Below are 26,063 nucleotides of genomic sequence, written 5' to 3' on the forward strand. Positions count from 1 at the left end.
ATAATACCTTGGTGATTGGTTATAATAATAGATATTGTTCTAATCCTTGCACCGGGTCAGTAGGTTTGATAAAGGAATTTTGCCAGAGATAATTGCTGTCATCACAAATGATTTAAAAATGTTTAAAGTCAGTTTCCATTATGGGCAGGGGCAGTCCCCCGCCTCCCCCAAAAATGTAAGTTTTCATTGCATGAGAGAGAGTAGAGTCCGATAGGAAATTTAGCCTGCACTATCAACTTCATTTTACCATTAGGGCCTACACACATGAATAGATCAATATTACTCTTTTGAGACATAAAAAATGTCACGACTCTTGAGTGATATACTGTATATATAGTCTACATGCGGTGAGTGTTCTTGACCAAATCATGAAGTTGTCAAATTTTGTTGTTTAAAAAATCACCAATTAGACCTATGATGCTGTAGATTGTGACAATGTGTTAACATTATATTAAAAACATTACTCTGTCTAGCCCCTCCCCCCCAAAAAAAAGAATACGAGGGTGTTTTTTTTTTTTGGGGGGGGGGGCTACAGAAAATATCAAGTTTATTGTATGTATGCATCAATCTGAATGTAGGTAAATGTATATATTAGCAAATGATGACATACACTGGCGGATCCAGAGGGAGCCGGCCCGTGCCCCCCCCCCCTTGCGAGGCACAATTAAAATTTGTAATGTAAAAATGCCTTTAAAACAAAAGGGTGCCCCCGGCCCTTTGAAAGTGAAGACCTTTTTTTTTGCTTTTCCTCGGAAAAATATGCCCCCCGGAAAATCCTGGATTCGCCCTGATGACAAATATTTCGAGCGATTTTGATCATTACAAAAATCGAGGATTCCAAAACGTTTGCCCTCGTTCAAAATATTTTATGATGTAGAATCAAAATTTAAAAAGTGTTTCCTAAATCCTTCAAAGAGCAGATTAGCAACTGAAAAGGGATGTAGGCCCTTAACAAAAGCAGATTCCTGATTTATCTATCAAGGGCCCCTAACATTTGCGAGTGAGCAGGGCGAGAAGGCGTCTCTATGGAGAGAGCATGAGTGTGATGCACTGCTGAACAGAAAGAAATATATGCCTACATGCATGTATATTATAATTGTTCAATTCAGCGCTCGATGTCCATGACTCGACTCGAGACGCAGAGCGTCGCTCTCTGGGTCTGCTGCAGAGGTCGGTCGAGCGCCATCTCGTGTTCGGTTATCGCTGGTGTTGCCTGCTGCAGCTGCATGACAGAAATGATAGAATAAGGAACGAAGTTCTCGATCTAACAAAGTAACAAGGTAAGTCTTAGTAATAACTACACCAATTGATTTACTTTTAAATAATATTTATGAAGTGAGTATCATGTAGAAGTTCGATGCAAGTGAAAGCAGTGTTTTAAACGTTAGATCGACTTTAATTCATGCTTTCGCTGCCAGCTACATCTTGCTTGTTCCAGCGGTTTGTTAGCCAAGCGTCCCGGGCGTCTCGGGCATTGACGAAACGGCAACTACCGTTGCTCTGCAGGAGCTCACGCCAAATAGCGCACAGCGCGGAGCAGGCTTGGAGCACTTGTTCACTGCAACCATCCTGCCTCACTCTAGGCGACACCGCAATACTTACCCGTGTTAAGAAACTGGGACTCCACTCACGCGCATTTGGGCCGCCCTAGCTTAGAACTAAGCTTTCTTTCCGTAAAAAAAAATTATTCTTATGATTAAATAAATATTAATTAATACATGAATACTGTTAAATCGGTACTCACCGGTTCTCTTCTTGAATTTTCTGCCAATTTCCCACGCTGCTGGCTGCAATTCCGCGGTAAATTTCGTCGCCATAGAGAGCTGTTCATGCAACGTTATTTATAAATGGAGCGCCCTTTACGAGAGTTGTTAATGCCGCGGAGAAATCGTTAGGCATTTTGGCCTGTGTTCAAGGCGTAGCTGTTCTATTTTTTTTTTATAAAATTATGTGTGAGATCGAAATCTCAGCGAGTAAACACTCTTCCAATATGGAAGAGTGTATACTCGCTGTGATATGATCCCGATAGGGAGGCGCAACACCCCCACCCACATGGGCGCAAACCCCAGGGCCGGGGGACATGTCCCCTCACCCAAAATAGTAGGGGGCACATTATGAAATGTCCCCCTACTATTTTTGGTCATGTCGTTCAAATTCGAAATGTATTTTGGAAGAGACGATCTTACTTTTGGCATGCCCCCTTTTTTTGCTTGTTTGCTTGTCAAATTTCTTTTGGTCAAGATGACCTTCTTTAGAGGGTGATAAACCTTCTTTTTTTGTTTGTTTTTTGCTTGTCAAATTTTCCAGCCCCTGGTCCCCCTACCTTTGGGGAGAGATTTCCGCCCTTGCAAGTAGACATATACTCTTGATATTGTTTGCGAATCTGCACGGGCGTCGATCGAGGGCTGGGGATGAGGAAAAGCGGTGAGACGAGAAAAAAAAATAGAACTTAGAAGGGGAAAGGCGACAGAAAAAAAGTGAACGAAAGAAAAATTAATGGAAAATAAAAGGGAAGAGTAAATAGGGAGAAATGTGATGGGTAAAATAAATTATGGGAAAAGAGGACAGAAAAAAAGTGAACGAAAGAAAAATTAATGGAAAATAAAAGGGAGGAGAAAATAGGAGAAATGTGATGGGTAAACAAAATTATGGGGAAAGATTCTGGACGCACTATTCATGTTTTATCATGAAAAGGATAAGTTATTTATCCGCGAGCAGACACTTTTTGATATTGTGATCTGAAACTGGATAATGATTTAAATAGAGAACAATCTGCGTATCTGAATTAACGTGTGTTTTAGATTTCGACCTAGAATTTGGGTATTCTAAGTAACTTTCTTATCATGAAAATCAATAAAGAGAGCGCAAAGCGCGAGCTAAAAATATATGATATAACAAAGGGTGAATTTAAGCTCTGTAATGCAAACACTTTGTGGGAAAATTGTGAATTGTGATGGATCACAGTTAAAAAAGAGCTGATGTATTTTATTTTTATTACTTTGAGTTTTTACATAGGACCGGAACATGCTATGAGGGCATTATGTCATCATATGAAATTGATGACCATCTTCCTATTTCTCTCGCATGGGAGCGCGAAATGTGTTAATTTTATGGCCTGAAAACTGGACATTTAAAGCACTTTGTAATTATGCATAAGAGGCATTATATATCTATCAATGCGAGCAGAAATCGCGAGTCGAAGTTTTTGATAAACTGTCATCAAATTAGTTTGATTTAGAATTAATATTGGGATATACATAACCGACTAATCCAAATGCTATAGCGTGCGGCGCTAGCTGATACGTTTTAACAATCTGACCTGAATAGGGAACTTTTTGAGAACTTTATGGAATACAGGAAAATAATACGTACCTGAAAATTCAAATTTTGCGAGCGCGCAGCGCAAGCAGAAAATGATAATGTTCAGATGATATCACAGACATTTTTACAGAGCACTTTTTAAAAATCAATTTGTAAATGAAACAAAATAATGAAAGTTCAATTTCCCAGCTGAAATATGTTTTGTATAATGACTTCAAAGTTTGATTTTTCAAGCTCCATATTGAGCAAGATATGCAAATACCCTAAAAGACAATAAGGCGCGAAGCGCGAGCGAAAATTTTTTATCCTAACAAATAGATTTAAAAAAAAATTATTTTCAGAGTCTTCCCCTAATGTTATTTCATTTAATCATGTTCCTCCTCTTATGTTTGCCTTTCTTCTTTTTTCCTCTCTTTTCCCTTCCTTTTCTTTTTTCCTTTCTTTTTTTTTTCTTTTTTTGCTCCGCCAATAGGGGGGCCCGGGCCCCTCGGCCCCCCTGGATCCGCCTATGTTAGCGGTTGTAGGTATAAATCGCGCTCTAACGCTCTAAAACTGTGTTCTTTATCAAAAAGCTGTCTTTCATATTCATTTTGTTCGCAAAAGAATATAAAGTTAATTTCAATCATTGTATATAGCAGGGTGACCAGACGTCCCGTATTTCCCGGGATTGTCCCGTATTTTGCTTCTTTGTCCCGGCGTCCCGACAAACCCTTCCGGGACGCATATTTGTCCCGTATTTCAGAATATTGAACAAAATGTATTTAAAAGTGACGAATTTTCATCAAAATAACCAACAGATGACGAAGCAGAGACAACAATAAAATCGATTTGCAAGTTCTACGGTGATTTTCTTGCTAACCCAATACATCGTAAACTAACTGGCCTCCTGCCATTGTGTGGCAGGCTACTAGCTAGGCATGTAGGATCTGAGCAGATTCTCTCCACCAAACATGCCAAAATAATCACAAAATCGGCGGGAAATTTGTATGACTATATTATGGGTTCTCAGATTACTGATTTGGAGATGTAATCTCGGAGGAACAATTAAGTTATTGAGTTTTCATAACTAGATCTAGTTGTTTCAGCTTTCGATTTGAGTCTTGTTGTGTATGATGCCGCGATGTTTCATCTAATTTTTAAGTAAAAAAAAATCACCTTGAAATTTTATTCATTTCTAAAACATTATTTTTAATTCTAAAATTATATTTGAAAAACACCAAATATCATTATGATTTTTGTTAGATGATTGGATTTTTTTTGCTTGAAGTTTGAAATTTTTTCCTCTTTCTTTCTTTTCTATCCTTCTTTCTTCATCCTTCTATCCTTCCTGCTTGCCCGTTTTTGTTCCATCTATCTTTATTTCCTATTTGTCTTTCCTGATCCTTTCTCTCTCTGTTCATTTTTCTTTCTTTCCCCCTTTTTCTTACCCGTCTTCTTTATCAAATTTCCCGTTTTATATTCTTTCTTTCTTAAAACTTTTTTTCTCCCCCCTCCCTTCCTCTCCTTTTTCTTTAAATTCTTTCTCTTCTTCCATTATGTTTTCATTCCCTCCTCACTTAAATTCTTTCTCCCTCTCTTTCCTCCTTTCTTTCATTCTTCATTTGAGTTTTCCTTCTAATTCTTTCCATTATTCTTTATCTCCCTCTCTTAATTCCTTCCTTCCCTCCTCCCTTCTTTCTCTGTTTGCTTCTTTCTTTCAAAGAATGAAGGAAACATTTTTCTTTCCTTCATTCTTTCTTTCCTCCTCATTTTTCTTACTTTTTTTTCTTTCTCTCCTTTATGTTGTCTTTCACACATTGTATTCTTCTTCCATTCCCTTCTTTTTCTTTCTCTCTGTATTCAATTCAAAGAATGACGGTAACATTTTTCGCTCTTTTATTCTAACTTTCTTTTATTCTTTTTTTCAATTTTCCTTCATTTTCCCCTTAATTTTTTCTTTCTTTCTTCTCAATTCATCTCTTTTCCTTCGTCTTTTCTTTCTCTCCTTCATTCTTTCGTTCACCCACCCTTCCAATTCTTTATAATTATTCACAGGTGTAACCAGTGGCGTAACTACGGGGGGCACGTGCCCCCAATCGGCTGGCCCCCCCCCAAAAAAAAAAAGGGGGGAAGAGAAAAAGAGGGAGAAAGTGAGAGAAACGTAGTGGGAAGGAAAAATTATTGTTAATTATGTTATATTATATTATAATTATGTTATATTACTTAAAAATAAAAAAAATATCATAACTTTATGAAACATAATTTGCTCAGGGCCTATGTCTTCATTGTTCCTGAAGCTCGCATTGTCTGTTTAACGAGATATATAATCCTGTTGTACTAAAACCTCCCGTTTTCAAGTCAATATACACCAAATATATTTCCTCGCACTTCGAATTATTATTGTTTTATGCAGTGACATATCATTTTAAGGGCTTAATATCAAACATTTCACGTCCGCGCTTACGTTCGCATTAGTGGATTAGTGAGATATGTCCGCTCTTCATGAATTCCTAAAACCAGTCCCTAAAATGTCCCTTTTTCTGATCCGAATATAAAAAATTTCAGCTTGCGCTCGCATCATTTGGTTAGTTAAATACGCATGGACTACGTGAATTCCAACAAACAAGCCTTAGAATGCCCCTCTTCAGGTGTGAATTTCCTAATTTTTAACTCGCGCTTCGCGCTCGCAATATTTGATTAGTGAGAAGTGCATGTTAATCATGATTACAATGACTACAGGTGCTTTATGTGTTTGGATGCATATAATTCTAAAAAAATCAGCAAGCGCTTGGTACTCGCATTAGATTACTATGGTGAGATATGTATACTCTTATAGATTCCTACAATATAGTCCTTAAAGTGTCCGTTTGGGGTCAATATATACAAAAATTTCAGCTCGCGCTTCGCGCTCGCATTATGTGATCAGTAACATACATATTCGTTTAATGACACTGTCCTTAAAATGTCTCTATAAGTCAGTATACCTACCAAAAGAGCGCGCTTCGCGCGCTCACTAGGTGAATCAAAATTTTTGCTGGTGCCCCCCCAATGCCGTGACTCACTGTGTAGCCTTCTTTGTTGATATTTTTTTGTCGATTGTCCCGTATTTCATTTTGTGAAATCTGGTCACCCTGGTATATAGTTATCCTGTTTATGATAAAAATACTTAGAAATTGGGTTAGGTTAGGGTTATCAAATTATCAGGGCAGAAAATATATATTTTTTTCTCATTTTGCGCGTCGAGCTGGCACTATTTGATCTGTGTTATTATGTTTTTGATGACATTCATTGTATTCACAACAATAATTATTAAACATTGCGCACGCGCCGTGCGCCGCATGAATTATGTAGATCAGGTGAATAACTTACCGCTACACACGAGCAGTTGCTCTATATATTCTATGTAATATAATATATAGAGCAACTGCCCATTTTTAATGGTCCATAATATACCCACTTTCTTCTTTTTTTGGAACGAGTATGAATTTATCTACTGATATACTGAATGTACAATAAAAGTCATTATCATGTATTTCTTGGCATTTCATTTACTTTTTTTACCATAATTATATCACACAGCTGTTCGCATAGGCCTACGCCGTCACAAATAACAAAACAAAATCTCACTTTTTTTCTTTTTTGGTGGGGGATAGATTTTCCATACGCATACGTACAATTTTTCAAATTATTTTTTTCTGCTATTTTCATAATAAACTTTAAATGATTTCGCCTTTGCACTATTATTTTTTTAAAGACAAAATTACATCATCATCATATCATCGTCACCAACTTCATTCTCATCTTTATCACCACTACCACCATCATTATTATCATCATCATCATCATCATCATCACCGCCACCATCACCACCACTATCATCTTCACCAAGATAAATCCTGCTTTTTTTCCTTCCTATTTTCCTCTTTTTAGAGGGCACACCACCACGCCCCCTTACTGGATATCCGCCTCTAACGTTTGTTGTTGTATATAAGTTGGCGGATGCCTCATGAAATGAAATGATATAAAATAAGGAAAGGGAAACTAATTAGAAAAAGGACTGAGGAGAAGAAAAAAGAAAGCCAAACAAACAAGAAAAAACAATATCAAAATTTTGTTGTAAAGTCTTCTACGTCAGTTTAATAATTATGTTTTCAATGAAATGAGAACATAAAAAAATGAAACAAGTAAGATGGGCTATACATCGTAGCAAAGAAATAGAGGGAAGCTCCGAGACAATAAAAAGGGTGAGAAAAAGAAAAGACTTTGAAATACTCACAACACGAGCATAATAAAAAAAATTGGAATAAGCAAGGACAAGTAGCTGAGGGACACCCCCCCCCCTCTCTCTCTAGTTATTTATGTATCAAACTCGCATACACAAGAATTTCTTACTAATCAAAATATTGCGAGCAAAAAGCACGAGCTGACATTTTTTTAAATATTCAAAACTGATAGAGAGACACATTTTAAACAATTCATGAATCATAATAATTATACAACTAGCTTACCAATCGAATCATTCGATTGCGACAAATGATCTGAGAATTAATGCTTTTAGGAATTCATTAAATTAAAGCAAAGTATCTCAACATTAAAATAATTAAGGCGGGCGCAAGGTATCAGCTACTACACCGATAATTTTTTTTTTGACATTTGAAGTATTTTCGGTAATCATGAAAAAGATCGGATATTTCATGAAAGCTCAAATCCCGAAGAGCGGAATATTTTTATTAATTGACTTTTTAAAAAAATGTTCTAAGCCCCATTTAATATTTGATTATAAGTCGATGCATTAAAAGCTGAAAAAATAAAGTATTTTGTGTTCCTCTATCATAATTGTCTTTCTCTTTAACCCTGGTTCTTTTTTTCTGGGGGGAAGCATTTTGGTTAAAAAAAGAGAAAAAAGATAATTGCTGGCTTGTGGACGCCCGGTGTGGACGGTGGTAGGGACACCCCCCCCCCGTAGTTACGCCAATATGGGACCAAATGATCCTAAATGTCCGAGGCGAAACTTGTGCAATCAAACGTTATTTCTGAATAAATTAAAGCTTGCGCTGTTCAACTTCAATCTCTTTCAGCTAAATTTGCGATGAACGCTGCGTTATGAAATATATAATTATCAACATCTGGCGAAAAGAATAACCGACCGATCACCTGACGAGAACGCGTATACGTGATCTGCATATCAGGTCCGATCGAGAGTCAGAAGTGAAGGACAACTGCCAAGAAAATCAGGAAAAAGTCGTCAAAATGTAAGTTCCCCTTCATTTCTTTCAATTTTTTGTTACTTACTGAAGCATTAATGTATCATTAAAGCAAAATTTCAACAAAAGCCTCAAATTTAGCTAGTACTTTTGTTGAAATTACAATAAATTTAGATCCACATAAATCTCTAACCCAATTTTAGCACTGATGTCGCCTATGAGGTCCATACATGTAATGTTTGGACCTCATTGGTACTAGGAGTGTCCTGCCTGTGGTGGGGAATCTATAGTCTTGAGGACGCAATGATGATGATTTTTTTAAATATGTTATATATTTCTTCATCATTGACGTCTTGACACTCTCTCCATAGTGCCTTCAGCGAACGACCAAAACAAAGATGGATTCCCCCCAAAAATCCATCCTTTTAAACCGAATTAAAGAGCATTCATTTAATTTTATTAATTCTTACACCTTCCTACGCCTAATGCGTAGGAAGGTTTTAAATATTACTATTTAAAAATGTAAAAAAATGAAGATTTCTTACCTAACTGATGCCGCGTAGACCCCTCGTTCCACATGTAAACAACGGAAATACAATAGCGTCGACCCTTGAACCGCTTATGTATGACGTACTTCCGGAAAGCAATGCCGTCTTAACGAACAATTTAGAGATAAAAAATCTTATTTAACAAATATTAAAATTTATTTTGTGATCATAAATAATTTATATATATTGATATGAATTATTTATGATCACAAAATAAATTTTAATATTTGTTAAATAAGATTTTTTATCTCTAAATTGTTCGTTAAGACGGCATTGCTTTCCGGAAGTACGTCATACATAAGCGGTTCAAGGGTCGACGCTATTGTATTTCCGTTGTTTACATGTGGAACGAGGGGTCTACGCGGCATCAGTTAGGTAAGAAATCTTCATTTTTTTACATTTTTAAATAGTAATATTTAAAACCTTCCTACGCATTAGGCGTAGGAAGGTGTAAGAATTAATAAAATTAAATGAATGCTCTTTAATTCGGTTTAAAAGGATGGATTTTTGGGGGGAATCCATCTTTGTTTTGGTCGTTCGCTGAAGGCACTATGGAGAGAGTGTCAAGACGTCAATGATGAAGAAATATATAACATATTTAAAAAAATCATCATCATTGCGTCCTCAAGACTAGGGCATCTACAGGTTGGACTATGCCAATGCTGTACATAGCACACACTTTGAAAAATCATTTAAGTATTACTTTTGTTACCAAAATTACTAATTGCCACACAGTTCCAATTTATTTTTCATTAGTAACTTGGGAATAATTTTTGTATTCACCAGAGCGCTCAAAAACTTAAGTTTGGGCATATTTTTGTGTACGCCCTCTGGCAAGAAAATTTTCATTTTTCAATCTCTATTTTTAATTCAGAAATAATAATTTAAAGAATTAAATTTACAAAGGAGCCAAGTTATATGATGAATAGTTGTAATGAATACTGACAGTGTAAGAAAATCAAGCATTTGTCCCATAGAAAAAGAGAAAATAAGCTAAACATTGCTTATTTTGCCACACATTGAGATGTAACTGAGAACACGGTTATATCATAACCTTGTTCATTGAATGAGTGGCTTGGCCTTGGAGAAGGTTAGGCCACCAAGTGTGGGCTTTTACAAAATTTTGGTGGCCTGACTTTCAATTTAGGTTGCCCCGGGCCACTGCTAGTGTCGAGCCTTGGGCTTGGGTTAACTATACCGCTCAGTTTTGCTAGGACTAGTCTCTCAGTCTCAGCTCCAAAACTCTGGCAATATTATTTGTATGCATGTTGTAAAAAATAACTGCAAGTAGGGTCTAATCACTCATTCAATGAACAAGTTCTGGAATAATTCCCTGTCAGCAAATATTAAGAAAATAAGATTCTATAATTGTTTTATCCTCTTTTTTTTTCTTCTACTGTCACTATAACTTCATCACAGTATAACAACTTCTAATAATTAAGGCTTCAAACTAATTTGGTTTCAGCCACTTGATTTACTCTCTGGATCCCATCTTTTACACTCACTTGTATCTCACTGAAGATGACACTATTCCATAACAATAATCATTAACAAAAAGGATTGAAATCTGACTCCTCTTTCATGTCTTTACTTTGCAAAATGCTAGACCAAATCTTTATTATAGGAGCTGCAACTTTTGCTAGAGCATTTGCTGATTGGTTTAATGCCATCTTGGCCTTTGACAGAAAGCAGTTACACAATGTACATGTAGTAGTACTAGTAGGCCTCGAGGACTTTGAATGAATGACAACTGTGATTGACTTTGATAATTGTTGCTAATTTACGCATGATTAACCATTTGCTAGACAAAAGTGCATCGTGTATGTGCGCAATCTGTAACCAAATCAGAAATCATTTACTGAAATACATGTAGGAATTGGATTTTTGACTAATATGTTTAATTGATGATTGATTTCCCTTAACCCTTTGAACCCGATAGGCCGGAATACCGGCCTGCCAGAAAATGCGTAAATACCCGATAGGCCGGAATACCGGCCTACAGCCATGTGACTTCAAAAGCATGGATTCTAAATGTCAGGTGATCTTATAAAATGACGTCATCTTTCTAGTGCGCCGAGGAATTCTAAATGTCAGGTGATCTTATAAAATGACGTCATCTTTCTAGTACGTGTAGGAATATTTAGTCGATAATTTCAGTCAATGTCGGCAATGATTTCGGAAGGATTTAGCTTAAAAAATGGCCATAATATGCCACTTTTTTGTGATTCTCGTGTCGTAAGTGCAGTAACACACGGCGTAATACGCGGCGAGTCACTTTGGTGAAAACAGTGATCTTGAGCCCAAAACAGACACTAAATTTGATATTTCTGATTGTAGACTAGGTCTACGAGAAGCCAAACAACTTCAGCCGGCTTGGTCCGGGTACTTGCGGGGGCAAGGTGTCGTTGGGTCTCGAATCATGGGGGATTGTGTGAATGTGGTCGAGAAGTCATTTATGTGCAAATAATTCAGGGTGTATGTCACGGCCGCCCCTAATAATTCAGGGTTCAAAGGGTTAAGGCTTGTTCAGACAAAATGTTGCAGATCTTGATTGCTATCTTGACAAGGCTAGCGCCATTCACCCAAGCATTATAACAATTGTCTAAAATTTTTATAAGATTTCACTGCTGACTTAATTCTCAAAACCACCTTGGTTTCTTTATTTTTGAACAGGTTGCTGAGAAATTCATCTCTCAATAGACTGTGGGAATAGAATAGAATTGATATTATCAGCTTTCATCCAGTCATCATTCCAATGATATTTTTATCTGTTGGAAGCAGAAGTTTGGCCAGATACACCTTCCATCACTATCCTGTTATACCAAATATCTATACAACAGCCAAACAGGTTTGGACGGTAATGTGTGCATGATAATGATATACCTAGAGGGAAGATTCTGAAAGTTCTCAGGCGTGTTATGCCTCTGTAATAGTTTTTACTCCTCAAGAACAGGGCTTTCATAGCCATATTTAATTGGCTCATTTTCCGCATCTATCTAAAGCAACTTCAAAATTGTGCACAATTGATTTTAAGAAGATCAATTCATAATGATTTACTCTAAGAGCTATCATATAATCTTTAGTGAACAACTTGTCAGTGGTCAACCTAAACCTACATGTACAATGTCGCTATTTTTGTAGCATTGATTTAATTATATTCTCGCCTCTTGATGACACCCTCTCCTTCCACATTTTTCTGCCTTGGAAATCCTCTCATTCAGACCCACCTTAATGCTTCTTCACCAGATCTGTCCATCTTATCTGTGGTCTTCCGTTTCCTCTTTTGCCATTCACTACTGGATTCCTATATGAATGATTTATAATAGAATATACTTAATCTGGTGCATTTACCTTTTTTTATTTTAGAAATCTGGAGAGGTTTCCCAACCAATAAAACTATTCCATAGTCATAGAGTAATGCTATGCCCTGTAATTGGCATGTCTCGAGAGGGAGATAAAGAAGAGCCTGCGATCGTTGAGGAAGGGAAAGCTCGGATTGTTTTCCCGAACCCTAACGAGGTGTTTTACAATCCCGCACAAGTCATCAATCGGGATCTGAGGTGAGCTTTCCTAGTTGATTCTACCCCTTTAAATTCAGGCATTTTATCTTGAGGTGATAGGATCAGAGTCCATAATAAGGTTGACCAACCTTTTTCCCTGTAGGCCAATAGCATGCACTGCAAGTGAGATGAAATAGATATAACTGAAAAAAATAGGAAAGAAAAGGTATCAATCATTGTGGCCCAGTGGATTAGTCTTCAGACTTTGAAACAAAGGGTCATGGGTTCAAATCCCAGCCATGGCGTAATTTCCTTCAGCAAGAAATTTATCCACATTGTGCTGCACTCGACCCAGGTGAAGTAAATGGGTACCTGGCAGGAATTTATTCCTTGAATTGCCACCGCACTGTAATAGGCTGCGTGGCTAAAGCCAGGGTAATATTATCCAATTAAGCGCATAGGGACGCATTTGGCAGTGATATGCGCTACATAAGCATGTCGGTATTATTATTAAGGAAAACTAATTTTTAAATTAGTATTAAACGCTATATAAACGCTGAATCTTATTATTAAATGAGTTTTTATTTACCTGAAATAGAAACATGTTGATTAATGCATGGTGTTCAGTAAAGTAGTTGACCATACTGTAGTTGACCAATCTCTGAGGATTAACAAGAAGGAGTGACGTCACATCAAGACCACAACTTGCATAGATTGCCCTCGTTAAGTTCTGTGTTGGTAGCTCTCTGTGATTGGTGCATAGGTTATATTTTAATTTAAATAGGTTTCTTTTTGCGTTAAATATAAGACTCATATTTACCTTTGTTTATCCTAGTCTTGCTGTCACTGGATTGTTTGTAGAGGATTTCTTGCAGGGAAAAGGGTTGAAAGGTAAGAAAAAAATATGAATTTATCAAATGACTTGCAAAGAAATGATTGAATACAGTACTAGTTAAACAATACTTGAGAACACCAGAACTTCATTATTCATGTGATTTGATGAACTATTCTTCCCCTTTAATTGATTGTGCTGTATGGTTGCAATTTATATTCTCTAATTATGTACACCTTATTTGTAAACAATGTAATCATTTGATCATGCATCCCCTACTTTGTGGAATTGAGACTTTAAGATATCCTCTAAAACTTGTCTATTTACTTCATTATTTATTCTGCGTCATATGCTTTAGTGGATTTGTCGCTTTATAAGCTGTAATCTAATATTACTGCATTATAATTTCCAATCCTTTTGAAGTTTCAGCAAGCAATCTTGTTTATCTCCCTAGTTTCTTATGACTATCAAGATGAAATCAAAGAAGCAGATGACAGTCAAGAAAAGACTGTATTAGAGAATACTGTTTGTTATCCTGGTAAAATATGTGAGGTGAGTATTATCTGTAAAATGTGCTAGAATATGTTGGCTGAGGTTCTTCAACATTCAAAGGGGAAGTTCATTATAAGTTTATTTTTAATGGTAACAGAAAAAATATTAGTAAGGTCTGATGAAAAATCCATCCAAGAATAAGAAAGTTGTGACTTTTTCAAAGTTCTTGCTTTGTGACATAGACAAGTAACTCCCCTATTTATCATGATATATAAATTCACTTTTTTCTGCTTTTATTTGAACCAACTTATCACCAGGGTGAACTTCCCCTTTAATATTATTGTGTTCTAGTCTCTTGTTAGATTAAAAAATTGCTTTTCAATATTTCATTGATATGTTACAGAGAATTTGAAGCACTAGAAGGGAGTTTGTAAGACTCATCAATGCAGAGGATTCGGGGTACACCATGTATCTTTCCTAGGCATGTGTCTGGTTCTGAAAAAGAATGACTAAACATGACTTTCAGCGAGTGTGTTTGCTGCCTTCTGAAGTAGGAAAGATGCATTTTGTACCATGAAGCCTCTATCTTGATCTGTTCTTAACAATGAAAACTTTCAGAAGTAAGCTGAAAGAATGAGGAGAATGATTTTTATGTAGGATTGGTTCATAAACGTGTCTTCCATGATGTTTCTGACTGCAGAATGGCACAACCCTTTTATAGACAGCCTCTGTTAAAGGTCTGTTAGGATTACCTAAAGAAAGTGGATTGCGTGGGCACCTGTGCTTTCTCAAGAAAATGATTGCATTAACATTTCTTATGTTTTTTAATATTTGTAGGAAGGGATCACATTCTTAGAAGCTCTATCAGCTTCTGGTCTTAGGTCTGTCAGAATTGCTAAAGAAGTTCCTGGGATCAAGAGAGTGGTAGCCAATGATTTCTCAGAGGATGCTGTCAGGGATATAGAAAGGAACATTCAGTTCAACAACGTTGAAGATCTGGTAGAAGCCAGTCACTCAGATGCATCGTGAGTTTTCCATGACTTCTGTTATTTAATTTAAGTTTTAATAGATTATAAAACCCTTTCTTCATGCATAAATTGACATTGTTTGTAAGATCAAAGTGCCCGATCAGGGACGTCGTGTTTAAGCAGGGGTAATATTATGCATTTGCCTGTGGTATAAGTGCTATAGAAATGCAATCATGGTATAAGTGCTATAGAAATGCAATAATTATTTTGCTGTATATATGGAAAAATTGATTTTCCAACCTTCTTGAATGTTATTTGTTGCTGGTCTTGGGGTGACTTTTGAAAAGATGGTCGCCCCAAAGCATTCAATTTTGAGAATATTATAGGCGATTTGGGTTGTCATGAGGGGGGAAGATATCTTTCACCAACCTGCTTCTCTCATGTGGGTTACCCTGAAGCACATTGAGACGGATTTTATATCCTCATCCAAGGAATTCCATGCTCTAATTGTGTTTGTTCTGGAAAATGGGACTTCTGTACGCTTAGTGATTAACAACATTTAGATAGCATCATTTATCTGTAAAAAAAAAGCACCAAATTCACCATAGCTCGTCTAGTATGATTCATCCTGATTTATTTCTTTTGAAGGATTCTCATGTACAAACATCGTTTCAAGGATTCTTTCAACGTGGTTGACCTTGATCCGTACGGCAGTGCTGCTCAGTTCTTAGATTCCGGTGTCCAAGCCGTACGTAATGGCGGTCTACTGTGTGTCACCTGTACTGATATGGCTGTGCTGTGTGGTAATCATGGCCATGCGTGCTTCGCCAAGTATGGAGCCATGGCTTTGAAGACTAAGTACTGCAATGAGATGGTAAGATTCTGTTCTATATTATAGTAAGATATGACGATCCAGGGTCCCGTCATACAAAGAGTTACAATTGATCCGATCACCCTCGGCTCTATGGAAATCCATTAATGTCATATTTTTTTCTACAAGAAATTTTCACAATGCCCTTTGTAAACAGAGAATTACACTGAATTTTCAAGAAAACAGTGAATGTTTGAATATATATCATAGTTAGAAAATATGTTGAACATGCATAATAGAAGTTGATGTTGTTGGCTTTCCATAGTTGTGGTTGATTGGATCAATCACAACTCTTGTAAGACGGGCCCTGGTCCTATATTCATAGCCCATTGGCTATCGATTTCTGTAATTCCTGTTGACTTTGTACAGTGATCACCATGTTCCAGTATGCAATGGGTTAAATGATGCGATGGTATAACTCTATGCTGATACTATAGGAAGCCAAAAACCTCAAAATTATGTTTCCACTAAATGTTTCAGATGCATACTGTACTCTTTCCTTATGCATTAAAAGTGAAGTGAAGAAACAAATCTAGTTATTATTTTCTGACATTTATGAATGATACAAGTGTCAAATAAGCTGATAAATTGAACTTATACTGTTAGATATTTATGTCACAGTTGGCCACCCATAGTGTAACCAAAACTTTAGACCAGAGTTTAAAATGAAACCCAAGTTAAGAATAAAGGCCAATATCTGGTGGAGTTGTATATCGTTTGACTTTCAACACACATGTGACTCTTCCTATTTCAAATCTCTTGGGACCAAAGAATTCTCTTTCACTTGTGCAAAATTTCGCTACACAATTTTAATATCAACCCATGGATCATGGATGGATTTTTCTAGTCTGAAATAATGCTTCCCATTAGGCAGTTATTTGGCTTAAGGAAGGTCGACTTATGCAGGGTCTACTGTAGTTGTAGTTGCATTTCAAGAGGGATTGGATTATAACAAGTTTTCAAAAAATAACATCAATTCGTTATAGTATTTTGTTTTCTTTTTGTTTACAGTAAGTCTACATGTATTTAACCAATTAGCCTTGTCATATAAAGATAAATGTTTTTGCTTATCGTTGCATGAAAGTACAAATTTTGTTCTGATGTTTATTGAAAATGAATTATATCATGAATGGTATTTTCTTAAATTATAAATGATCTTTCTTGAAATGTCTTTTTGATGATTTGATATTGACAGGCACTGAGAATACTTCTACAGTGCATTGAAACACAAGCCAATCGCTACAATCGTTACATTGTTCCAGTTCTTTCAGTCGCTGTGGATTTTTATGTGAGAGTTTTTGTTAGGGTTCATATCAGTCAATCTAAAGTCAAGTACTCACCAAGGTATGTTGACAAAAATTCTAAAGTTTGTTTGGCTAATGATGGAGGATTTATTTTCTTTTGTCTGTAATAAAGTATCATGCAGGAAATTGCTGTAGTCTTCTATTTTCTTTTTCCACAAGATATTTCATGATAGCCTATCATGCGCAGTCAATTACGTTTCTTAAAATGGCAATCCAGCAGTAGTTGGAGATTTTGGCTCAAAACTAGTTGATACATGTCTGATTATTGGTTTGATTAGCGGTAGTAAAGTTGAATGTTCAGATGGGGAGAGGAGATGTTTCCTAAATAATATTGATTTATTTATATAGCATTTATTACACATTGTTTCTAAGTCCTGGATACATAAACAAAATATAAATTTAAGAGTGGAATATTGAGACTGCTGTGTAATAAAAGATTGGGGTTCCAAAATAACCTGAATGTAAGTCTACGTACACAAAATGAATGAAATCAAGAATTAAATGCAAGCTATGTTTGAATGTTTTCCATTTAAACCTTGGTCCATATCTGTAGCAAGAAAGCACTCGTTTATCACTGTAGTGGATGTGGTACCTTCAACCTTCAGAGATTAGGCAAAGTCACCTACAAAGACAAGTGAGTACTCTCATAAATCATCCCTTTCCTTATGAAAAAAAGGTGGTTAATATTCCTGCAGTCTATACTTTTCTGACCTCTATATATACATTCCTGTATAATGACACTCCCAATCTTATCAATCGTTTAACAGTTTAAAAAGTCTTAAGTTGGTAAAAATCTGTAGCTCTTTGTATGGTATTTTTAATAAGAAGATGGTAGTGGTTTTGATAGTCATATAATGATCCTTCCATGCTTTTCTTGTGATGTGGACAGTCTTTATGTGGTGTGTGATGGACAGTGTATACGTTTGAGGATGGTGGTAGATTTCAGCCTGTTTTTTGGTTCTGGTTGAGTAGTGGTTTGGGCTCAATATGCTCATCCCGTCATGAATTGGTCCACCAATACCTTGTCAAGAAAAGATTATATTGTTGTGCAGTGTGAATAGACTGTCCTCTATTCATGCTTAATTATAATGTGTCTATTGTTCCCAGCAGCAGTCCATTATCTCCTTCTCTAGACACCCCCAAACTGCCACCACTTTTTTCACTAATATACCACATGAAGCCTGCATATTTTTATATACCAAATGAACACTTTTAAACGACGATGTTTCACAATCTTCCGAGTCATGTTTGCTTGCTTGTGTATCCACAATATTTGACTAGCCACCGCAAACCAAACAATAAGTCGCCAGAGAAGGTTCTTCGTAAAAAAGCCAAAATAGTAATTTGGTCTTCAAAGAGCAAAAATGAGAAAATTGGCTTTTCTGAAATAGTAATTCTTCTTACTGTTGAAGTTGTTAAGTCGAATTAAAGACATGATGCAAGATTTTCTTTGACCCCATTTTTTTTGCGGACTTCCTGGAAATTTTGTTGAGATTGCAAAGTGTGCACAACTCCTGTTTGAGTGAACCCTAAACTTCAAACCTTGTTTTCTCCTTTTTTTTTGAGCTTCGCTGAATTTCTTCTGCATTTAAGCAAGTACGTATTAGGGTTGGTTATTTTTTTATCAGTTTTGGCAAGTTATATATCATTGTAAATCTTTAAATGTGTTTTTTAAAGCTCAATGAAAATCCCAAATTTCATTTTTGACGACTTATTGTTGGGTTTTGGATGACTGGTCACATATATGTTTGCATTGTGTCACTGTGTGGCAACCTGCTACATGATTTAAAGGCATGTGTTCACTGCCACGCTGTAGGTCCCTTAACATGCACATGATGCATGTTTTAAATACATAAGTTGTCTAGTTAGGGCTAAATCATAATCATTTCATAAAGCTGTTTGACTAGTGATCCTTTCTTGCACGCTAAATCATCGCCAATCATGCAATGGTGTGTACCATTTACCACAAGAAAGGATCACCAGTCATTCTTAAAGTTGCTCTTAACTTACGAACAGCTTTATGAAACCCCTGCCTCATGTATGTATTTGTTGTTTTTGTTCCAAATATAGTGTACTTTGATCTGATGTGTGTACTGCTCTTTTTGTTTTCATTCTTAGGAATCCCAATCCATTCTTCCAGCCAGCTACTGGCCCGCCTGTAGATAGAGCATGTGAACATTGTGGTTCAACATTTCATGTAAGTCATGGTGTAACCTATTAAAGGACAAGTCCACCCTAGCAAAAACTTGATATGAATAAAAAGAGAAAAATTCAACAAGCATAACACTGAAAATTTCATCAAAATCGGATTTAAAATAAGAAAGTTATGATATTTCAAAATTTGGCTTCATTTCACAAAAAACAGTTATATGAACGAGCCAGCTACATCCAAATGAGAGAGTCGATGATGTCATTCACTCACTATTTCTTTTGTTTTTTATTGTTTGAAATATGAAATATTTTGATTTTCTCGTCATTGTCATGTGAAATGAAGTTTCATTCCTCCCTGAACACATGGAATTCCATTAGTTTAACATTTTGTGCTTCAGGCAAGGAGGTCCTAATCGTCAAATTCGTAAAAATTGAAATATTGTATAATTCAAACAATAAAAAACAAAAGAAATAGTGAGTGAGTGACATCATCAACTCTCTCATTTGGATGTAACTGGCTCGTTCATATAACTATTTTGTTAAAAATAAGCGAAACTTTGAAATGTCATAACTTTCTTATTTTACATCCGATTTTGATGAAATCTTCAGCTTGTCTGATTTTTCTCTTTTGATTCAAATGAACATTTTTCTGAGGTGGACTTGACCTTTAAAAGCAAGAAACATTTAAAAATTTATACGCAAGTATATCTAATGTGCATTGCAAGAAACATACATTCGATTGCAAATCAAGCGCAAGTTCCATAATCAAGTAAGGAGTTAAAAATGAACACAAATCAATGACAAAGTTGCATTTAATTGATGGAGTTGTACTGGATTTGGGATTTTGTACTTGGTTCGAACATGAGTTTCTTGTAACGTCCCGTTAATTATCCGCACACTCTAAGCCAAAATATATTACTCGCCAAGACAAAATCCTCCTAAAAGCACATATGTTTTGTGCTGAGCTATAGTCAACAATCTGAGTTTGTAAAATTCCATTATATTTCATCAAATTAATGAAGGCTTGTGGCTTGAAAATACTTTCATTTATCAGAGCGAGTGATAGGTGTTAATAATGAAATTATAGTACCTATGTCACAATCAAAGGGCAAATATGATAGCTTTATTTACTTAGTTAAGTGGCTATGTGGTGGAAACAGCAAGTATTTACTACATGCGTTTAAGACTCAAGATCACCTAGTTTCTCATAGTATCTAATTTTGTAAGGAACTCATGTATACATCTACATTCATTTATTTGAATGGTATTTAAAAGGAATTATGAAATGTATGAATAATAATAAACCTCATTATCTTTGTTATATTTTATCAAGGTAGGCGGACCAATATGGGTTGACCCCATTCACAATGTAGACTTTGTGAAGCGTCTTATAACACACATTGACACGCATCCTCATAGATTCAAATACAAAGACAGAATGAAAGGCATGATGACTGTAGTCAGTGAGGTAGGTCAAAGATTTATAGTCTCTTTACTTTCTAATGTGATGGAGATTCCATATGCTTCATCTGTGTGAGCATACAGATGATGGTGATGATTAAATGATGATGATCGTGGTGGTGATGATGATGCTGATGGTGGTGATGATGATGTTGATGATGGTGGTGGTGGTGATGATGGTGGTGATGATGATGATGATGGTGATGATGATGATGGTGGTGGTGATGATGATGGTGTTGGTGATAATGATGGTGGTGGTGATGATGATGATGGTGGTGGTGGTGATGATGATGATGATGATGATGATGTTGGTGGTGGTGGGTATGATGATGATGATGGTGGTGGTGGTGATGATAATGAGGATGGTGGTGGTGGTGGTTATGATGATAATGATGATAGTGATGGCGATATATGTAATTAAATGATTTTGATAGAAAATGTGCCATTACTGAGAAATCAACAAAATAAGGGATGGTATACCAACCAGATGCACAATTTCTATAACAAATGTACTAATAGCCAATCAAATTGAATGATTTCAGTAGCTTTTAACTGTTATTTCAGATTTGTTATTATATCAAGTTTTATGAAATGGGGCCCAGATCTACCTTGATATGGTTACAATTAACCTTGATTTTAAAGAATTTATCATGGAATAATTGTTCGCTTCAACTGTAGGTACCTAGCGTGAATATTGCTATTTTGTCTCTTATCTAGGAACTGTCAGACTGCCCTCTATATTATATAACAAGCCATCTTTGTAATGTACTACACTGCGAATGTCCTTCTCAAGAGAAGATTAGATCAGCCATCTTGAATGCTGGGTACCGTGTCTCTATCTCGCATGCATCAGCCGAGGCTCTGAAGACAGACGCTCCGGCATCCGTTATTTGGGACATATTCAGAGCGTGGGTAAGATATTTCATATGATTGTTGATTGTGGAGGGTTGTGGCAAAGTTGATTAGTCTCCAGACTTTGAATTAGAGGGTGGGGGTTTGAATCCGAGCTATAGCCTAATTTCCTTCAGCAAGAAATAGATCTACTTGTGTTGTACTCAACCGAGGTGAAGTAAAAGGGTAGGCCTACATGCATATCTAAATCAAGTGTAATTTAAAAATTAAAAAAAAATGAGCCATTTATTTGAATTTGTTTGCAATGTATGCTATTTTTCAATTACAATGTATCTGTGCATGTGATACTAAGTATGGAATGAGTTGAAAAATAAAAAAAATCTTGAAAATGAAAAAAAAGTGTAATTCAAAAATCAAAGCACAATCCATTTGATAAAAGCAAATAGTTGATTTGTGTTCAGTTACAACTAAACTTTCTTGCAATACTCAATTAAGCTTGATTTTTTAAAGACTTATGCTTGATTTGGGGGGAATTACACATTATTTGCGATTGAATGTAACTATCTTCATTCTTCTCATTTTTCTCCAGGTAAAAGATCACCCTGTGAGTGAGAAGCGCCTTGCAGCCAGCAGCCCCGCTTCATCCATCCTCAGCAAAGAACCAACCATCACAGTGAACTTTGACCCTCATCCGGATGCTATCCCTAAGTCAAGGCAGCTGGTTAGGTTTCCAGAGAACCCACAGGCCAACTGGGGACCAAAGGCTAGAGCCAAGATGATGTGAGTCACAGGGCTTTTAAAGGGATGGTCCGGGCTGAATATGTTTATATCTTCATACATATAGTAGAATTCACTGAGCAAAATGCCGAAAATTTCATCAAAATCAGATAACAAATAATAAAGTTAATGAAGTTTAAAGTTTAGCAATTTTTTGTGAAAACAGTCGTCATGAATATTCATTAGATGGGCTGATGATGTCACATCCCCACTTTCCGTTTTCTTATGCTATGACATAAAATCATTTTTTTTCATTATTTCATACTTGTGTGAATAACTGTCTCCCTTATAATGAAATAAGTTGCAGCAATGAATATCAAATGCACTAAATCAGATGTCAATCCAATTTTTCTAGTTCTTGGAGGAAAAAATTGATTAAACCTAATTTCATGTAACTAAATACAAAAGAACAAGTGGAGATGTGACATCATCAGCCCACCTAATGAATATTCATGACGACTGTTTTCACAAAAAATTGCTAAACTTTAAATTTTTTGCGGCATTTTGCTAAGTGAATTCTACTCTATTTATTAAACTATAAATACTTTTAGACCGGACCATCCCTTTAAAGGAGGATAAAACCTTTAGAACTAGTTATCTCTTGTGAAAACAGAAAAATCAAAGAATAAGATTAATGGAAGTTTGAGAGCAACTGGACAAGCAATGAGAAAGTTATGAGGATTCAGAAATAACATTTAGAATTAAATCTTCATGAATATCATATAGTTGTCATAATCGTGCTTTATGATGTATTTTTTGTGTATTCATGTTTACTTCCATGTATATAGTATGTGGAGGACAAATATCTTTTGATATTTTTCATTGGATGAATAAATTCTAATTAAAATATAATTGAACTGATATTGCATGCTGTGAAACCCATGACACAGGCATTTAATATGTTTGAATGGGAGATCTCTGCCACGCAAAATGCCCAATCTAAGCCCACAAAGAAGTGAGTTATGCCAGGTGATGTTACCAGAAATCATTATTCATGAGGCTGTATATAAACCTCAGAGAATATTTTCACAGCTGAAATTTGTCAATCGTAACTGGATGTTTTTCACTTATCTCTTATAGGGCAGGAGACGAAACATTGGAGGAGAAGAGAAAAAGGCTTCAAGGAAAACGATCGAAAAGGAAACGAGATGAGTCTTCAGATGATGGAGAGAAACAGGTAAATTGAAATCTGTTCTGAATGATCTTACTTCTTGTTTAATAATAAAGAGAGCTAGACTTCAGCTTTAAAGCTAATTTTGCTGGAGTTTATCTCAGCTTACTTTCAATTTTCAACTTTCAATGGGCGCGTTGTGGTCTAGTGGTTCTGACTCTCGCCTTTCAAATAGGTCGTGGGTTTGAATCCTAGCCGTGGCTTTTTTTCCTTCAACAAGAAATTTATCCACACTGCTGCACTCAACCCAAGTGAGGTAAATGGGTACCAGTAGGAAATAATTCCTCAAAAAGCTATGTGCACCTGAATCGGTAGCTGGGTAATAATAATAGCAGGGCTCACTGGGAGAACAGTTTTCGGAACTGAAGTGGCTACCCTTGGTAAATACACTATTGTTATTATAATCATTATTATTATTGTGATTTATTTTCTTTTTTTTTAAATTAATTCTGTGCAAAAGTTTAAAAATTATTGAAATTATCTTTATATGTGGGGTTGTTACTTTTGATTGCAACAGGTTACTTATGATGGCAATCTTTCTGCATCTTATGAATGTAATACTATTTTGGGAGTAAAGCCCCTTTCACAATTGGTGATGCGACTGCTTACAGCCGTTGCAATTCTGTGCAACATATATTGTGACCAAATGATCAAAAACGATCGCACAAGCAATTGTGAAAGCCCATTAATGGTTTTTGTTTGAATGATAATTGTAAACACATGATCTATGATCTATGTCAAAAGTGTAATCATCAATTATCTGGGGCCCGTTGCAGAAAGAGTTGCGTTTAAACGCAAGTCAAAAAATCAATCGCAAGTCCAAAATGCGCGCTGGTGATTGTTTGAAAATGAAGTTGCGCATGATTTTCAGAGATGCGTTTGATTGCAACTCTTTCTGCAACGGGCCCCAGTTATTAAATATCATAACACATAATATTACAGGTGGTGATCAAATCAGATCAAATTGAATTATTTTTTTTATCTTATTTTTTTGGTCCTGTTTCTTTCAGTTAAAGATGGCTACTCCAGAACAAGGGGATTCTAACCAGTCAGAAATGAGATGACATCTGTTGATGTACTTCATTGGCTTTTAACATTCAGAGCACTTACCAGCAAGGATACCCATACAGATTCCACTATTATGTCTCAACCAAACATTGTACAAGAGACAGAGGGTTGTAAATGCTGTTTATGCTGAGAGGAGGAGGATAGCAAGACTCACTACCTTGTTCAGAGAGGGCCATCTTTCCATTCCAGGACTCCAGGGGGGGGGGGGTGTTTCACAAGATTTAAGTATAACTTAGAGTCGCACTTAAATGTCTAGTTGCGTGCAGTATAAAAGGCATGACCGCATTGGTCAGATCATACCAAGAGGACGCGCACTACTGCGTATTGATCAATAAGATTGCGTGTTGCATATCAGATACATGTTGGCATTTAAGTGCGACATCTTTGTGAAACACCCCCCAGGAACTATAGTGCGATTAAATGATGCAACTCATGATTTTTTCTAGTGTACACCTGGGTCCTGTCGTACAAAGTGTTGCAATTGATTTGAAATCCCTGTCTCTTAACTACACAATCCCAGATAGTTTCCGGAGTTTGATTTGAATTTATTGTAAGCCTTCTTTATATGTGGCTTTAGTCTTTGCAGTATCCATCATTTTTTCATTAAACAATGATGAAGAGAAATCAAGACACTTGTCATTTTATTGAACAGGATATCCTGAAATTCAATTTTAAAAAAAGTCAATACACAGCCAGGGGGGGGGCAGCATGTATCCAGAAAGTCTACCGTATTGTTGTGTTGGATACTTTGATAAAAAGAAATTCTCTGCTCAATGCTGAGGTTAGGTATTGCTGTTTTTTTTTAAATTTTAGGTCTTAAATCAGGTTCAAATAAATATATTACACTTTTAACACATTAATGTTATCTTTCTCGTCAGAGATGTAACTGTTAATTTGTCATCCATTATGAGATGTGTAAGAAAAATGTAGAAATCGGGCATGGGGCCTTGAGTCATGATGCATTTTGTAATAAAAAACACTTGCTTTAATTTGTGAGTTGACGAACAAATGGCAGATGCTTATTTTTTTTTCTCATACTAGAAATCATGCAAAAAGTAATTGCCAGGAATATGATCCCTTTCTAGTTACAGTTTAATCTATGTAAGGGTTAGGTCATAGTCCGTGTTTGACTTTAGTAAACATGTATTTTCATTTTTGAAAAGTACATAGTTATATTATACTACCAACGATAGTGTGGAGTATTGAAACAATTGAAAAGCGGGAGGGGGGCATTTTGACATAATACATGTATGTCTTCAATTCTAAAGGACAAGACCACTCTAACATATGCTGATTTGAATAAAAAGAGAAAAATTCAACAAGCATACAACTAAAAATTTCATCAGAACTGGATGTAAAATAAGAAAGTTATGACATATTTAATTTTCACTTGATTTCACAAAATAGTTATATGCACATGCTGGTCAGTATGCAAATGTGGGGATTAATGAAGTCACCCACTCGCTATTTATTTTGTATTTCATTATATGAAAAATTCGAATTTTCTCTGTCTTGTGAACAAAGTTTTATTTCTCCCTGAAGATGTGTAATTATTATTGTTAAT

The 26,063-nt window shown here is 36.0% G+C and overlaps 1 protein-coding gene across 2 annotated transcripts; it reads left to right on the forward strand.

Annotated features, from left to right (window-relative positions):
• The first annotated feature begins 1,175 nt into the window (after nucleotides 1–1,175).
• On the forward strand, nucleotides 1,176–24,740 carry LOC121422402 (tRNA (guanine(26)-N(2))-dimethyltransferase-like). Of its 2 annotated transcripts, none has more exons than XM_041617415.1 (15): nucleotides 1,176–1,280; nucleotides 11,726–11,909; nucleotides 12,419–12,612; nucleotides 13,388–13,443; nucleotides 13,839–13,936; nucleotides 14,714–14,901; nucleotides 15,493–15,718; nucleotides 16,911–17,059; nucleotides 17,573–17,653; nucleotides 19,138–19,216; nucleotides 20,504–20,638; nucleotides 21,349–21,543; nucleotides 22,073–22,263; nucleotides 23,341–23,437; nucleotides 24,442–24,740. In XM_041617415.1, the coding sequence occupies exons 2-15, from the start codon at nucleotides 11,808–11,810 to the stop codon at nucleotides 24,493–24,495; spliced, it is 1,845 nt and encodes a 614-aa protein (XP_041473349.1). In that variant the 5' UTR covers nucleotides 1,176–1,280; nucleotides 11,726–11,807; the 3' UTR covers nucleotides 24,496–24,740. The 2 variants fall into 2 exon arrangements, with proteins under 2 accessions (XP_041473349.1, XP_041473350.1); XM_041617416.1 differs by having other exon boundaries at nucleotides 11,726–11,900.
• The last annotated feature ends 1,323 nt before the right edge of the window (nucleotides 24,741–26,063 follow it).

This window comes from Lytechinus variegatus, chromosome 10 (genome assembly GCF_018143015.1).
Source record: "Lytechinus variegatus isolate NC3 chromosome 10, Lvar_3.0, whole genome shotgun sequence".
In the NCBI taxonomy this organism is placed as follows: domain Eukaryota; kingdom Metazoa; phylum Echinodermata; class Echinoidea; order Temnopleuroida; family Toxopneustidae; genus Lytechinus; species Lytechinus variegatus.

What these genes read in the sequence shown, in the direction of transcription:
- LOC121422402 (XM_041617415.1), top strand. Translation starts at nt 11,808, where the DNA reads ATGATATTTTTATCTGTTGGAAGCAGAAGTTTGGCCAGATACACCTTC. An exon ending in AAAGTCAAGTACTCACCAAG is followed by an intron (nt 17,060 to 17,572) that starts GTATGTTGACAA and finishes CCATATCTGTAG; the next exon opens with CAAGAAAGCACTCGTTTATC. An exon ending in GGGACATATTCAGAGCGTGG is followed by an intron (nt 21,544 to 22,072) that starts GTAAGATATTTC and finishes ATTTTTCTCCAG; the next exon opens with GTAAAAGATCACCCTGTGAG.